The sequence below is a fragment of the Wasmannia auropunctata genome, unplaced genomic scaffold (genome assembly GCF_000956235.1).
Source record: "Wasmannia auropunctata unplaced genomic scaffold, wasmannia.A_1.0 LD335921.1, whole genome shotgun sequence".
In the NCBI taxonomy this organism is placed as follows: Eukaryota; Metazoa; Arthropoda; class Insecta; order Hymenoptera; family Formicidae; genus Wasmannia; species Wasmannia auropunctata.
Window position 1 is genome coordinate 1,386,775 of NW_012026969.1, and position 16,130 is coordinate 1,402,904.

General features: G+C 37.1%; 3 protein-coding genes and 1 long non-coding RNA gene across 5 annotated transcripts; 3 read left to right on the forward strand and 1 right to left on the reverse strand.

Annotated features, from left to right (window-relative positions):
- Positions 1–121: 121 nt before the first annotated feature.
- On the forward strand, positions 122–4,207 carry LOC105455180 (DNA topoisomerase 3-beta-1). The gene is made up of 14 exons (XM_011698294.1): positions 122–399; positions 486–628; positions 714–908; positions 1,005–1,172; positions 1,240–1,368; positions 1,501–1,619; positions 1,704–1,904; positions 2,017–2,221; positions 2,322–2,504; positions 2,644–2,853; positions 2,970–3,187; positions 3,292–3,516; positions 3,588–3,849; positions 3,927–4,207. The coding sequence occupies exons 1-14, from the start codon at positions 309–311 to the stop codon at positions 4,131–4,133; spliced, it is 2,556 nt and encodes an 851-aa protein (XP_011696596.1). The 5' UTR covers positions 122–308; the 3' UTR covers positions 4,134–4,207.
- Positions 4,208–4,661: 454 nt separating this feature from the next.
- LOC105455181 (eukaryotic translation elongation factor 1 epsilon-1) lies at positions 4,662–5,792 on the forward strand. The gene is made up of 4 exons (XM_011698295.1): positions 4,662–4,866; positions 5,121–5,330; positions 5,401–5,496; positions 5,591–5,792. The coding sequence occupies exons 1-4, from the start codon at positions 4,780–4,782 to the stop codon at positions 5,720–5,722; spliced, it is 525 nt and encodes a 174-aa protein (XP_011696597.1). The 5' UTR covers positions 4,662–4,779; the 3' UTR covers positions 5,723–5,792.
- Positions 5,793–5,934: 142 nt separating this feature from the next.
- Positions 5,935–16,020, forward strand: LOC105455185 (kinesin-like protein KIF21A). Of its 2 annotated transcripts, none has more exons than XM_011698298.1 (16): positions 5,935–6,609; positions 7,549–7,933; positions 8,037–8,483; positions 8,573–8,681; positions 8,809–9,012; positions 9,085–9,389; positions 9,479–9,716; positions 9,887–10,788; positions 10,876–11,225; positions 11,642–11,830; positions 12,324–12,443; positions 13,517–13,685; positions 13,767–13,872; positions 13,966–14,520; positions 14,616–14,886; positions 15,781–16,020. In XM_011698298.1, the coding sequence occupies exons 1-16, from the start codon at positions 6,575–6,577 to the stop codon at positions 15,857–15,859; spliced, it is 4,464 nt and encodes a 1,487-aa protein (XP_011696600.1). In that variant the 5' UTR covers positions 5,935–6,574; the 3' UTR covers positions 15,860–16,020. The 2 variants fall into 2 exon arrangements, with proteins under 2 accessions (XP_011696600.1, XP_011696601.1); XM_011698299.1 differs by lacking the exon at positions 15,781–16,020 and adding an exon at positions 15,080–15,657.
- Positions 12,450–13,814, reverse strand: LOC105455184. Its single transcript, XR_975092.1, has 3 exons — positions 13,724–13,814; positions 13,510–13,638; positions 12,450–12,603 (listed from the first exon to the last, which is right to left on the reverse strand). It is a non-coding gene; the product is annotated as an uncharacterized LOC105455184 (long non-coding RNA).
- Positions 16,021–16,130: the final 110 nt, after the last annotated feature.

Sequence of the window (16,130 nt, forward strand, 5' to 3'; positions counted from 1 at the left end):
AACTTGAAATTGAATGTTGAATCCCTCTATTGGTACATTAAGAACCCGACCTTTTCGATTATATACCTATAAATGTTACCGACAGTATTTCAATCAGTTTACTGAATGTGCCACCGATGCATCGCGGCGTGCACTACGTGAAAACACTTTAATGTATTTCGTTCAGATAGCTCGAATCAAAGTAATATTAAGCAATATCAAGTCTGGCAAATGTCTTCGTTTAGATAGTGTTGTATGTTCCAGCGAAGGTAGATCTCTAAGTTATTTGCGTCAATTGTAATACTAGATGAACAAAGTATCGCGCCAAAATGAAAACCGCTTTGATGGTAGCCGAAAAACCTTCTTTGGCGACATCCCTGGCCAATATATTGAGCAATGGACGATGTAATACCAGAAAAGGTGCGTTATAACAATTTAAATTACCTCTTCTTTCACTTAAATCACTTCCCTTTTTTAAATGAATTTTCTCAACTGAATATCTCTAGGCTTGAATGGCTCTTGTTCCGTCTACGAATGGGTAGGTCAATTCAGATCTGAGACTGTAAATTTTAAAATGACCTCTGTATGTGGACACGTTATGACATTGGATTTTATTGGAAAATATAACAACTGGGACAAAGTAGATCCAGTAAGATTGTTACAACATTGTTTTTTAGCGTGTATATATTCTATAATAATAACTGGATTTTTTGTTTGCTTCTTTCTCTTCTCAGGCAGAATTATTCTCCTGTTCAACTGAGAAAAAGGAAGCTGTCCCAAAACTAAAGATACCATACTTTTTAGCCAAAGAAGGAGCACACTGCGATTATTTAGTATTATGGCTAGATTGTGATAAAGAAGGTGAAAATATTTGCTTCGAAGTTATAAATGCAGTCCAGCAAGGAATGCACAGGAAGTTGCATATAAATGCAAGTTGCTTATATGTTAAGCTATTGAATCTTTTTCTGTGAACAATTGTTGATTATAATTTAAACATACTTTCAAACAAACTTTCTTTTCGATAGGATATATGGCGAGCACGATTTTCTGCCATTACAGAAAAAGATATAAAAGCTGCTTTGGCTAACCCGATAAAGCCCAATGAAAATGAAGCCAAAAGTGTTGATGCTCGTCAGGAATTAGATTTGCGAATAGGCTGTGCATTTACGAGATATCAAACTAAATTTTTTCAAGTATGTCACAATTCTCTTTGCATTATATTTCAAGTACAAACTTAGAATACAAACGTTATACTTTTAGGGTAAATATGGAGATTTAGATGTTTCTCTTATTTCCTATGGTCCATGCCAAACGCCAACGTTAGGATTCTGTGTACAGAGACACGATGAAATTCAAACCTTCAAGCCGGATCCATATTGGGTGTTGCAGGTGTGTAATTATGTACAGAGAATCTTTATTTCGAAATGTACAAGACATTTTAATTTGAGATCTCATATTTTCTGTTTTGATCAGTATCTATACAACGACGATAAATAATAGTATTTTTTCATCATTTTTGAGGTAACTGTCAAGTCTTCCGATGGTCAAGATATTGTATTAAGTTGGAATCGTATACGTTCTTTCGACAAAGAAGTTGCAACCATGTTTTTAAGCCACGTTAAAGAACACGATCAAGCAACGTGAGTTGTGTGTCTTACATATTTAAGAAATGTAATCTTTGTATGTTGGGGAGACTACATCATTCCAAGTAAATTTGTGTATAGCGTAGTGAGTGTACAAAGCACAGAGAAATCCAAATCGCGACCTATAGCGTTAAATACGGTTGAGTTGATGCGAGTCGCGAGTTCTGGATTGGGAATGGGTCCACAACACGCTATGCAAATTGCAGAAAGGCTTTATACTCAAGGATACATAAGTTATCCTCGAACAGAGACAACGTCGTATCCTGAAAATTTTGATCTGCTGTAAGATTTCTTATTGTTGAATTAATTATTTAATGGTTATTTTCAATTTGCACATGTACGATGCTCACGTTTCGCAATACTTGATATTTACAGTCATTTTACTTTGTTCAAGTTCAACACTGAAGCAACAGCAGAATAGTTCGGAATGGGGCGAGGAAGTTCGCAAGATAATAGCGGCTGGAATCAATAGACCAAAGAAAGGCCACGATGCAGGTGATCATCCGCCTATAACACCCATGAAACATGCAACTAGAAATGAACTCGATGGTGATTCATGGAGATTGTACGATTATATAACGCGACATTTTATCGCTACGGTATATTTACTATTAAGCTATTTTAAGTAAAACTTTAAAGTAATCTTTATACACATTATACGTGGATATATTATATTTTTCTTTTTATTTCAAATCGTAGCTGGCACGTGATTGTAAATATTTGAGTACTACGGTAAAATTTGAGATAGGCATGGAAATATTTACAACTACAGGTCACAGCCTGTTGAGTCCTGGCTACACGAGTATTCTTACTTGGCAAGCACTTGGCAGTAGTGATACGCTGCCGAAATTTACACCTGACGAGAAAGTAAACATACAAGAGGTAAAAAATATTTTTATTATTACGTTCATCTATTTTTATATCAATCTTTTGGTTATGCGTGTCTTTAAAAACTATATATGTTATGTATATATGATGCAATGACGTGCGCATAAAATGTCTTTTGTTGTTGTTGTTGTAGGCTAAATTAGTTGAGTGTTATACACAGCCACCGGATTATTTAACAGAGGCAGAATTAATAACTCTTATGGAAAAACATGGGATCGGAACAGATGCTTCGATTCCTGTACATATAAATAATATCTGCATTAGAAATTATGTTACTGTTGCAGCAGGCAGAAAATTAATACCTACTTCTCTTGGTATCGTTTTAGTCCATGGATATCAGAAGGTATCTTTAGTTTCAATTATACTCTACTCTTGATGACAAATCTTTTCTAAAACGTACACACAACATTATATATATATATATATATATATATATATATTTTTTTTTTTTTTTATTAGATAGATCCAGAATTGGTTTTGCCCACAATGAGATCTGCAGTGGAAGAGCAATTAAATCTAATAGCATTAGGTCGAGCTGATTTTCATGCTGTACTACAACATACTGTAGAAATTTTCAAACAAAAATTTCATTATTTTGTACAAAGTATAGAAGCTATGGATCAGTTGTTTGAAGTATCGTTTTCGCCGCTATCGGCGTCCGGCAAAGCACATTCTAGGTATACAAAGAATCGTAATAACAATTGTTCTTTTATTAACTTTGTATAAGCGCTACATATATATCCATTCTTCTTTCCACCTCTTATATATATATATGTTATAGATGTGGTAAATGTCGTCGATACATGAAATACATACAAACTAAGCCGTCTAGAATGCATTGCGCACATTGTAACGAAACTTACAATTTACCACAAAATGGAAACATACGAATATATAAAGAACTAAAATGTCCATTGGACGACTTTGAATTACTTTCGTGGTCGACCGGAACGCGAGGAAAAAGTTACACATTTTGTCCATACTGTTATAACAATCCACCATTCAGGTATGTCACACAATTGTGATAATTATAGATTGGAAATCTAAAGAAAAGCTGAATCTTCTTTCAAATTTTAGGGATATGAAAAAAGGAATGAGCGGTTGTAATTCATGCACGCATCCAACATGCCCGCACGGTATGAATTCAAATGGCTTGTCCAGCTGTTTGGAATGCGATCTAGGTATACTTGTACTCGATCCTTCGGCCGCACCCAAGTGGAAATTGGGATGTAATCGTTGCGACGTTATTATCCATCTATTTGAGAACGCCCATAAAGTGACAGTTGATACAGATACGTGTGATTGCGGCGCGCAATTAGTAACCGTCGAGTACAAACAGGTGAGGAAAAAAGTTTACTTTGATCATGTCGATCTATGATCTAACAAGCAATCCTTTTATGTGCTCTTTGATTTTAGGACAAAAGTAAACTTCCCGATGAAGTGACCGAAATGTCTGGCTGTGTGTTTTGCACCCCAGCTTTCGCCGCGTTAGTAGAAAAGCATCGTGCGGTAGCTTCAAAACCAGTGGTCACGCGTGGTCGAGGTCACGCCAAGAGTCGTAACCGAGGCAAACCTAAACCGCCAAAGGACAAAATGGCACAACTGGCAGCATATTTCGTATAATGAATCGTTTAGAATCGCATACAATATAAACTCGTGTATCACGTTCTTTTTAAATAAATCCCTATCATCCTTAATCTTTCACAGCATTTTATAGCATATAAAAGTGATAGTGGTATAATGGTAATGACTAATCATTCTTATGTTTTCTATTAAATAATAGAAGAGATGCAATTGTGCCAATTACAATAATTGACCCATGTTTTGTAGAATAATACGTTTTATTAAACAAACTTTGAAAAGTTTTGTTCAAAAATTCTAATAGACGGAATATCAAATTTTTAATTTGATATTTCTCATGCAACATTTATTTTCAAATTATGGCAATCGTATAGAGTTCAATCATTCTAGATTGCTCGGCCGCAATCTGAAATTTATTAAACAATATTGCTATAATATATTTTTGGAATACTCAAATCTAGTGCAGCTTCTTCCATGATATGATTTTTGAGTCAGAGAGGGCGTTAGTGCACGATCAATAGCCGTTCGCGGCGTTTTACCCTTTCACATGGTAACATACCTACGTATCATGGTATATTTCTACCATGCTACGTATGTGTATACATACATGCTCTTCAGCAGTAGTTCAGCTTTCAGCTCTGCTTGTTTCAGCTTCTGAATATTACATCATTTATACATTTTATTTATCATGGGTTTATGTAATATTGAATGTATAGAAAAAATAGCGCGATATCTCGATGTTTCCCCAAGAAAGCTGGAATCGTTTGATAAAAATGTGAGTGTAAAACTATTAATTTGACATTTTATCAAAATGTCTGAAGATGACATCTACTTACTCCTGCATGTGCATTTGTAAAATATAATTAAATTTAATTAAATTACTGTAAATGTTCAACGATAAGAATATGAAATCAACAATATAACGATGGATTGTGAAGGAGAGTTATTAAAAATTGACAATACCATATATATATATATACATGTATGTATGTACATATACATATATCGAATCGCATATGACTATTTCAGGTAGTGTTTATTCCGGAATATGAAAAGAATTTGCCATCTATTCAAGGCTTTAGCACTATTGTGCAAGCGCTTGTAAAAAGTTCAAAATGTTCCGATATACTTGGCTGTAATGAAAAAGAAGCACAGGCATTAATACAGCAGTGGCTAGAATACATTGTAATCTGTGTCAATTATGCGGATGTTCCTGTCAATGCTAAAAGAATATTAAATGTAAGTGCATATATAAAATCCATGTGTTTCTCACAGAAAATATGGCTAATATCGATTTTTTTTATTGTAGGAACTGAATACAGTATTAAAAGTCGTACCATATATAACTGGTACAAAGAAGACTATCGCAGACATTGCGTTATATTACGTTTTACATTCCATAATGGTAACAGCACATCAGTTGTATAATAATTAAAGCGATAATTTGACATATCGCATCTATATAAATTTTCATATTTTACTCTTTTTTTTTTTCACAGAAAGAATTAAATCTTCAGCAAAAGGCACAATATGTTCACGTATCGAGGTGGTTCAACAATATCCAACAAGAGGAGAAATTGAGACGGGAATTGGAATTAATATCTTTTAACTTATTACACATATTTCTGTAATTGAAATAAAATGTTTTAAAGTTATTTATGTACGATATAGAGTGCAGATTAAATGGATTTGATAATTGTACCATGTTCTGTGCATTGCATCAATAATTATTAATTTACGAATTTATGATAATTTATATATATTTAACATTTTTCGAGGTGAAAATCTGTGGGTTACCGACGAAATTATACAATAAAATATACTGTCGGTATCGGTACCATCCGAGAGGATTACCGACATACATTCAACGATATTGAATAGATGGCACTAGTGTGCAGTTTTCTCTCCCCACAAGTCACCAATGTCACCATCATAGATATATCTCATTTGTATCTCGATAATATATCGAGTATCTCTACGTGCCTGTAACATTTCTAACCATTTCTAACGATTGCCTCATGCAGCATAGTAGCATACGACATGGCCTTTCTCAATGAATTTAACTCGTACAAGTGTTTCGTGTAGAAATAGCGATGGTACTGACAGACCGAATCGAGAGGGACGAGAGATAGCTCGAGCTCCCACGCTATTGTCGCGATTGTTTAGTGACTGGCTTAGTGACGGCTGTCGCGTACAGTGAATTGCTTTGGATCGTTTCGTCACGAGAGATGCACAGTTTCTTGTGCGTCGCTCCACATCGCTCACGAAAGATGGCAAGTTTTCACAATTATTGTGCCTGATAACGCGTTGTGCACGAGCACAACGATCTTGACATTGTCGCACAGCGACAAGATTCGTAATTACCTGTAGCCGTTTTCTTCGGTCCTGTTTTTGGCCTAATTTTAGCCTAATACAGCGAAAGCTATCTTGTTGATTCTCGTATAACAGTCCAGCATAGTCGACTGATAGCCGTGTGTAACGAGATGGCGGACGATTCGAGCGTACGCGTTGCCGTGCGGTAAGTAAAATATAACACGTTTATAAAAATTGCTTTTAATTGCTCTCAGGCTCTTATACGTGACTCGATTCGATAGATTCGTTGACATGACAGAGTGACATGCCGGTGACACGCCGGCGACACGCCGGTGTCGAGATCGAGAGGATTGATAAAAGATGCTCTTAAAGCGCCGATGAACGAGACTGAAGGCGACCTCGCGCGCGTATTCGAACGTGTGCATATTTCTATCTACTAAAATCACGATATAATTTGAAGCATAAAAAATTTGCCGTTGCTGTTGTATATAATTATTCAGCTGCTCTTTATATATATTTCTCGCGTAAGGCTCGCGTGTCTCGGCTCCCGGTCATTGAAACAGGTTGATGCGAGGAAAGATACCGCGCCACCACCGCGCCGCCAGAGGAGTAAAATATCTTTGGCGTTTACATTATCGCTATCGTGATAATATAATGTGATTGCTCAATGTCGAATTTGAGTTTTCTCGTTTGTTACAAATAAAATAATACGGGAGCGCGCGAGATTGAATGATTGGGATTGAAATGGAAATGAGATCTTTTTCGCGTACGTTACGTCGCGTAAGGAGAAACTGGAGTCGCGATCAGCGTATTCCACGTAACGTCTGACCGATCGTGAATACCGATCCTCGAGTATCTCCTTTTATGACAACCGCGTGGGTTTTAATTACCGCGGCGTTCGCCGCTGAGAAACGCGCGACTTCGCCTTCTACTTCCGAGTTCGAGATCACGTGCTCGTGACAAAAGTTGACCTTCGTCGCTTCATCGGCGATATTTAGACTTAATATATGTCGTTAATTCAAAGCGTTTGTTGTTCTTTTTTTACCAATCGTTAAATAATAAATAAAGAGATTTAAAAAAGCCGATGATTAATTTAATAAATTGCAGCAAAGATTTTAGCACGAGCATTGGTTGTCTGTTGCAGAATAAGGCCTCAAATAGCTCGCGAAGTAATCGATATGTGCAGGATTTGTACTCAGGTGCCTCAAGGGGAGCCGCAAGTTTTTCTCGGACCCGACAAGGCCTTTACATACGATTACGTATTCGATACTCAGGTGGATCAAAGCGCGATTTACGAAACATGCGTGAACCGTCTCGTGGAAGGCGCGTTGGACGGCTACAACGCAACGGTTTTCGCCTACGGGCAAACCGGCTCGGGCAAAACCTATACCATGGGCACCGGTTTCGACGTAGAGGTCGATGAAACTATCGTCGGAATCATACCCAGAGCTATTAGACATCTTTTCGATGGAATAGCGGATAAACAGGAACGCGCGAGAGAACGCGCGCAAATGCCTCCGGAATTTAAGGTCCGTACTCGTTTGTACTTGTTTCGCTTAGCAAAACTTGCGCGTCATTTTTTCATTCGTCTCCTCTGCGAATGACGATGCGTTATCTCTTTTTTGACCGTAGGTTACAGCACAATTCTTAGAATTATATAACGAAGATCTGAAGGATTTATTAGAGCCAGGAGGACCGAGAGGTGGTGCGCGTATTCACGAGGATACAATGGGGAATATACATTTAGCTGGCGTAGAACCACGCGTCGTAATCAACCCCGAACAAGCACTGGAGTATCTTCGATTGGGTGCGTTATCGCGCACAACAGGATCCACGCAAATGAATACGCAATCCTCCAGATCGCACGCGATATTTACATTGTATATCAAGCAGCAAAGATGCATCAAAGTCGAGGATCCCGATGCGGATGTCGACACGAGTGGTATTGAGTTAGCGAACGAATTCGAAACGTTAACCGCCAAATTTCACTTTGTTGATTTGGCCGGTTCCGAGAGATTAAAAAGAACGGGCGCTACCGGCGACAGAGCGAAGGAGGGCATTTCTATAAATTGTGGATTGGTAAGAGTAGAGACCACGCTTTCTACTACTAGAGAGGAAATGAGAGAGAGTATTCGTCTAATAAACGTACGTTACATCTTTTTTCATAGTTGGCCTTGGGTAATGTCATTTCCGCTCTCGGCGATAAAACAAAGAAAGCCTCGCACATACCGTACCGAGACTCAAAGTTAACCAGATTACTTCAAGATTCTCTCGGAGGTAATAACGTATTTACATAGTATATATGTATAATTACGATTTAAACATATAATATAGTTAATGTGCTTTTTTAAGTGCAAGGTGCGTTAAGCTTACTTCTCAACATTATCATTATAATATATTTTAGGAAACAGCCAAACTGTCATGATAGCGTGCGTATCGCCAAGCGATAGAGATTTTATGGAAACTTTAAGTACGTTAAAATATGCAAATCGAGCAAGAAATATAAAGAATAAAGTCACTATTAACCAGGACAAGAGTTCGAGGACGATCGCTTCGCTACGACGAGAAATTCAACAGCTTCAATTGGAATTGATGGAATATAGGCAAGGTATGTTGTTGAAACTTATCGTAATATACTTAATGTCGTATATACTCTATCTCTTTCTCTTATCCGCCTCAGGCAAGAGAATCGTCGGTGAAGACGGAGTTAACGACGCCTGGCATGAAAATCAAATGTTGAGTAGCGAATTACAAAGTCTTCGCACCAGAGTGAAAGCACTTTCGGAAACGGTTGAGGCATTAACTGCCAAGAATGCTCTATTGTTGGCGGAAAAAGCAGCGGGTCACTGGGTAGCGGCATCGAGCAAAGGGGATGATCAAGTGACTAGCTTGATACAGGCTTACGTTCAAGAGATAGAAGAGTTAAGAGCTCGTCTATTGGAAGCGGAAGCTATGTATCAGCAATTAAAGAAAAGACAAATGCAGGTTAATGCCGTTAATTGCTACGTTAAAAGATGCAATAGATTCACCCCTCCGATTGACATTGATGAAATATAATTATTCATTCATCATAGGTTAACGCGGCGAATCCTTACGGGGATAGTAGTTCGTTTCATTCCGATTCCGCAACCGTGTTGATCGACGCTAAGAGAGATGTCGAAAAAGAAATAGAAGCGTTGAGAGCCTTGAAGGAGCAATACAGTCACGGTGGTAACATTACCAAGTCGGTGGACGAGGGAGAAATGGATGATACGGAGAATGCACAGGATTCTGTGAGCGAAGATGAATCCGACGACGATTCTGATCGTAAAGGTGCAACATTTAAATGCATATATCATCGTATTATTTGTTTACGCGCACGCGCACGTGCGCGTGTCTTCTATAATAGTAAACATCTTTTATAGTTGCAACAATGTAATGCTCGGGAACATCTAGTGTGATTGTAAGGTCATATTTTTATTACATTATGTCATTTTTCACAGAAGAGGATGAGGAAGAGGCAGCTATGGGTCGTGAATTGGAAGCGTTAACGTCCGACATTGACGTTAAACAGCGCCTGATACAAGAGCTCGAGCTCTCTCAAAGACGTTTGCAAACTATGAAGCAGCATTACGAGGATAAATTGTCTCAATTGCAAGCTCGTATCAGAGATACTCAAGAAGAAAGGGATAAAGTGTTGCTATCTTTGCAGCAACAACCTACACCGCCTACTGAGAAAGTGAAAAAATTACGCGACGAGTACGAGAAGAAGCTCGCTAATATGCAGAAAGAGATGCGACTTTTACAATCTGCTAAAAAAGAACACGCAAGATTGTTGAAGAACCAGTCTCAGAATGAAAACAGATTGAGAGGCTTGAGGAATGAACTTTCGGAAATGAAGAGAGCGAAAGTGAAACTTTTAAATAAAATGCGGGAGGAAGCTCAACGACATAAAGAAAATGAACTGAGGCGCAATAGAGAAATAGCACAGTTACGTAAGGAAAGTCGTAGGCATGCAAACGTCATCAGAACGCTAGAAGCTGACAAGAGAATGAAAGAAGTTGTTCTTCGACGTAAACAAGAGGAAGTAACGGCATTACGAAAGAGGGATAAAGGATTGAGTCAAAAAGCTGCCGGTCGCGCACCAGTCAAGTCACTTAATCCTAAAGCATTGAAACAAAGATGGCAGACATTTGAGAGAACAATCGCTAAACAAGCATTAGCAAAACAAGCTGCCGCAGAAACGGAGAGAGAAATGGAAAGACTACTTCAAGAAAGAGAAGAATTAGGGAGAGATTTGGAGAAGCTTCAGAAGCACAGAAGTCAAATAACAAGCGCAAGAGGTGACACCGCCGACGTTGATGAAGAAATCGATAATGTGGAAAGTAAAATCAGTTACCTACAGGTAAAAAATATTTACAATTGTACCATACTATGCAATTTTTAACGGTCGTCCTTTTTCCGCTGTACTATAACGTGCAAAATTTTACAGGATAGTATCGCGGAATGTCAACGCGACATGGTTGAAATGGGTGATGGTGAAGCGGAGAGTGAACCCGGTGTCGAAACGCTTATCTCTACAATTCGAACAGTAGACGAAGCACAGTACTTACTTCAACGAATGCTCGCATTCACCGTTGAGCAAAGCTGCATAGCCGCACAAAAACAACTCGAGGTACGAGATATGGAATCACGGCTCAATCAAGTTGCGCAAGAAAGTGATGTGCAACATCAATTACTGGAGCATGTTTTACGCGACAGAGATCTTTTATCCCTGACAAACAGTCAGAATAATGTATTAGCTTATAGTCCAGCCAGTTCAAGGAGCTCCTCTCCCGACAAGTAAGTGTCAAGCAGCGATATCATTCTTTTGAAATAATTACTTTCTAAGCATTTTAAGCATTGTCTTTTTTTTAATTGCGATGGTATCTTTTAAGGGTCGTCTGCAATGGTCGTAAGAAATTTATCAATGTCTTATAATCGATTATATTCTCCTCCTATTTGACTTTGTGATTGGTCAATTTCTTACGGCTTACTACGCCCCCATTTCGTCTCTTACTCCCTCTCGATTACGTAGACAGCCCTTTAAACACATGTAATTCAAAACATGATTGATTTGCAATAACATTTTTATTACGGTCAAATTAGATGTATTATCTTTTTCTTTCTTTTTGTACAGTCTTATACCGTGACATTTATTTTCTACATTAATATTACGTACTCTCATCTCATTTTTATTTATGATTGATGCCTGACAGTGAAAGTTACGGCCAAATTATGCTCGGTGAAGAAAGACAGCGCAATAGTAAAGTTAGAAGAAGAACAACGCAACCACAGGAACTTCTCTATGGTATACACGCTAATCCGGAAAATTTGAAAGCAGACGATCAGAATCAAAATCATAATCATCCCCTTACCAGAGTCCCCAGTGCACCAGGTAGTCTAAAGTAAGTATACGCTCTTTAATATGGACTAGTACATAACAGACGCGCGCTTTGCGCGCGCTGCGTATTAAATCCCATACATCTTCCAATAACATTTATACAAAAAATTACATTTTAATTAAACAAATTTTAACAATTTTTGAAAAAAATAAATTTTCAAAAAAATGATATTTTAATCGGGCATTTTGAATCGGCCATTTTTTAAATAAAATCACGATTTTTTAAAAAATAGCCACATAATTCATCTTTAAGATGAGCCCAGAAAGAAGTCTATATCTTTATTTTTCTGGAAGATATGAATTTTTAAACATTGGGGAAAAGAGGCTTCAATGCAGATAACATGGCAATTTTAAGATAGGACTCCAATATTTCTAGTTTGTAAAAATGATACACTATACTCGGAGGAAAATTTTGTATCAGTATTGTAATAATAATTTTGTATGCACTGTTTTGTAATATACGTTTGTATGTTTATTTTAATTTCTTCCTACATCAGAGGACTAGTGTTAACCAGAAATCAGTACGGTGGTACTGGCGGATCGCCAACTTTGAGTCGTCGCGACAGTACATCGCCCAGAGCTTTGCGACGACCGATTCATCCAGGTGGAGGCTCCATGTGAGTGATTATCCTGCAGCACATTCTTGTTCTTGTATTCCTTATATATATTTTTCTTGACATCCTACTCCATGCACTATTCAAGACTTTTATTTTCCCGAGATGAACTGTATTTTATTGATTTTATTCAAAACAGGAATCAAGTGCAAGTATTTCGTGCCTAAGAATATAATAATTAATCAGATTAGAACGCGGTGTATCAAAATAAGTATAATCATAAAGTTATGTTAAATATTTTCATGAAACAGGCAATCTTTCAATGTAGAAATTGTAACGTATGCATATAATTGCGTTATGTTACAACTGTTACAAATATCTTTGCTATATTACTTTCCAAAAATGTGTACAAAATGTCTTTGAGAGCTTATCAGATAAGATATTCAACATTTCCAAGGGTTAACATATTGTAAAATAGAATATAAATTTATATGTGGAAATAGCATACACATTACACACACACACACACACACACACGCACACGCACACGCATACACGTACGTATGATGTAAAGTATACGTTTGAACAACCTTTGCAAATAGTATATATTTTTAATAATAAATTTGAATTTATATATTTACAAATAAGTAAGATATGTATCCGTATAGATCGATATTTTACGATAACATATATTTATATACATATATAACTGCAATGAATTTGACACGATATATGTAATTTACATTAACGTATTATTAATGACTGCAATAAGAAAAGACATTAATTTATATGGGATATGTATCTTTAATATGTGTAGACGTAAGAAGAATATTTTTTGTAATGTAGGATAAAGAATAAATGACAAAATTTTAAATAAGACGCGAAAATACGATAACTGTCGAAAGATCCTTTTGGCGGTTCCTTACTTACGCATTTCTAAGTACGAAATTTGCATTTGATAATGGCTGAAATTAATAATTGTGCTTAATTGTGCATTACTCCTCTACGCGTAAAACTGGATTAATGTTTCGTTATTTTTTTTCTTACACGCACGTATGTTTGATATAATTTTCAAGTCGGCACGATTATTAGCCAAATGCCGGCTAACTAACACGCTAACATAACACACCTATTAGGGAGCAGGTAGCGCATATGGATATATCTTCACCTCCTGGGTCACCGACTACGTACAGACGATTCAATAGTCGCGAAGAAAACGTATTCTCCAGACTGACTGCGAGCAGACAGCTGATCGCGTCTGAACCACAACCAATGAAAGGGATTATCTCGCAGTATCAGGGCAAGGTAAGCAACACAAACAACAGGCTTTCTGCCTTTCTTACGGAGCCAAATAGATATGATTAGATATGATTATTCTTCCATCAGGCGCAACCACGGGCCATTTTGCAATGTTCTCATGTTGCGGAAGGGCATAGCAAAGCTGTTCTTACTATATGCGTGACGCCCGATTTACTTTTTAGCGGCTCGAAAGGTATATGAATGCAGGTTAAATGATATCGAAAATTATTTAATCGAGTATAACAATCGCGATAATAAACGAGTTCTTTTTTTCGTGAATTTTTAGATCGCACCGTCAAAGTATGGGATTTAGAAACGGGAATTGAAAGTTTGACTTTAAGTGGACATCCTAATAACGTCGTTGCCGTAAAGTATTCCACTGTTCATCAGCTTCTATTTAGCGTATCCGCAGCATACGTTAAAGTTTGGGATTTAAGAACTGGCAATAACTGCATAAAAACATTGTTTTCATCTGGTCAAACTCAAGCCGGTCCTGTCGCGTTATCGACTCCATCTAGGATGCTTCAAGTTCCCATGGGCGAAACAACAATTAACGATTTAGCGCTCAGCTTGGACGAGCAGGAGCTGTACACTGCAGCCAGCGATAAAGTTAGAATATGGGATCTTCGTAAATTGGCATATACCGCTAGATTGAGCACGCCGCACACAGCGGCCGTTATGTGTTTGGCCGTTGCTGAGGATGGTAGAGTAATAGCGGGTAGTAAGGATCATCTGATATCTCTCGCCGAGCCTAATATATCCGGACCGTCCGTTAGTTTAGCTCCACCGCATTACGACGGAGTTCAATGCTTAGCAACAATCGGCTCTACATTATTTTCCGGTTCGTCATATCGTTTTTTTTTGTGTCTGTATCTGTACTATCGCGTAATAACTAATAAATGTGAGAGACTCATTTAATTATTAATTAATTTGCAGGCTCTAGAGATATGTGCATTAAACGATGGGACCTAAGCAAAATGGAATTAGTTCAATCCCTAAACAATGCCCACAAAGATTGGATTTTGGGATTATGTACAATAAATAATGGTTCCATAATGATTTCCGGATGTCGCGGTGGTATATTAAAGGCATGGTCAGTTCCTAAGGATTATTTAGGAGAATGTACGCCTATTGGAGAAGTGCGAGCGCACGCTTCTGCTATAAATGCTATCGCGACCAATCAGCAGCATATATTTACAGCGAGCAAGTAAGTAAGAGAATTTCTAAAGTTTGATACTCTCATAACCAGCTCTCAGTGTCGACAACAATATTCGATAATGTTCGACAGCTGTTCGAGTCGACTATTAGCGTGCGCGCATGCACACATCAGATATGCATATTTTGGTTCAACGGTGCGCTTAATATTCTGAATAAAATAACGTCTCGGATGTTGATTTCAGCTCTGGGGAGGTGAAGCTGTGGCGTATACCAGATTCTTCATTATCTATGTCTATCTCCACAGTTTCCCTTTAACTTTATTTGCTTTTTGCTTCTGCGTCACTGTGTGTGCGTTTGCATTTATCTTATATTTCTGTGATGTAATGCGCATGCTCATTCAACTATGGTTGAACATTTGAAATTTTTTACACATAATGCGACATTTTACATGCAAGGCTGCATTGGTTGCTACGCCTGAGTAACGTTCATCGAATGTCATCATACATTTTGTGCAACACTATTATACAATACTAATGCTTAAAGTCAAATGAAGATGTGCAATTACATTTTGTGTCTAACTTAGTGTCTTTATTTACATTTGCATTATTTCTGCAATTCATCAGTCAGTATAATTTAATTTGCCCACTACAAAATTTCCAGCCATTTTTAAAATTGAACGTGTTTAAGAGGATCAAATTTTAATGCACGAGACCATTTCAATTGCAAGCATCTATTTACTATTTAGACAATATATGAAATATGTATAATCATTATCATTCTCTTGCTAGTCAATAAATCAAAAAGACAAATGACTCAATAATCGGTTTTATAATTGTAATAAATCTATTAGTCTAGTGCGTATGGATGTTTAATTCGTTATTATTTGCTTCTATGTTGTTTACTCCACTTTGGTGCTTTGCATGGTCATCGTGTCGATCCAAAGTGATGGAACTGTGAAATTGTGGAACTACTGTAAACGAGACGCAAGGACCTTCCACAGGAGCAACTCACTCAAAAGCTAACATATATATATATATATGTATATATGTCGCGCATACTACGTATTCTATTTATTTTGCAATTATATAGTTTTAATTCAAATGATAATGCACTTGATCCATCATTATTTTATATCTTTTTTTATATATTGCTATTGCATTCATTTTTTAATATTGAGAATATTCTTTCGAAATGTTTTTATATATTTTGACTTTATCGTAATTTTAATAAACATTAGATATGATAATTATTTTTAAAAAAGCTGCAGGACAATATGCTGTTTAGATAAAATGA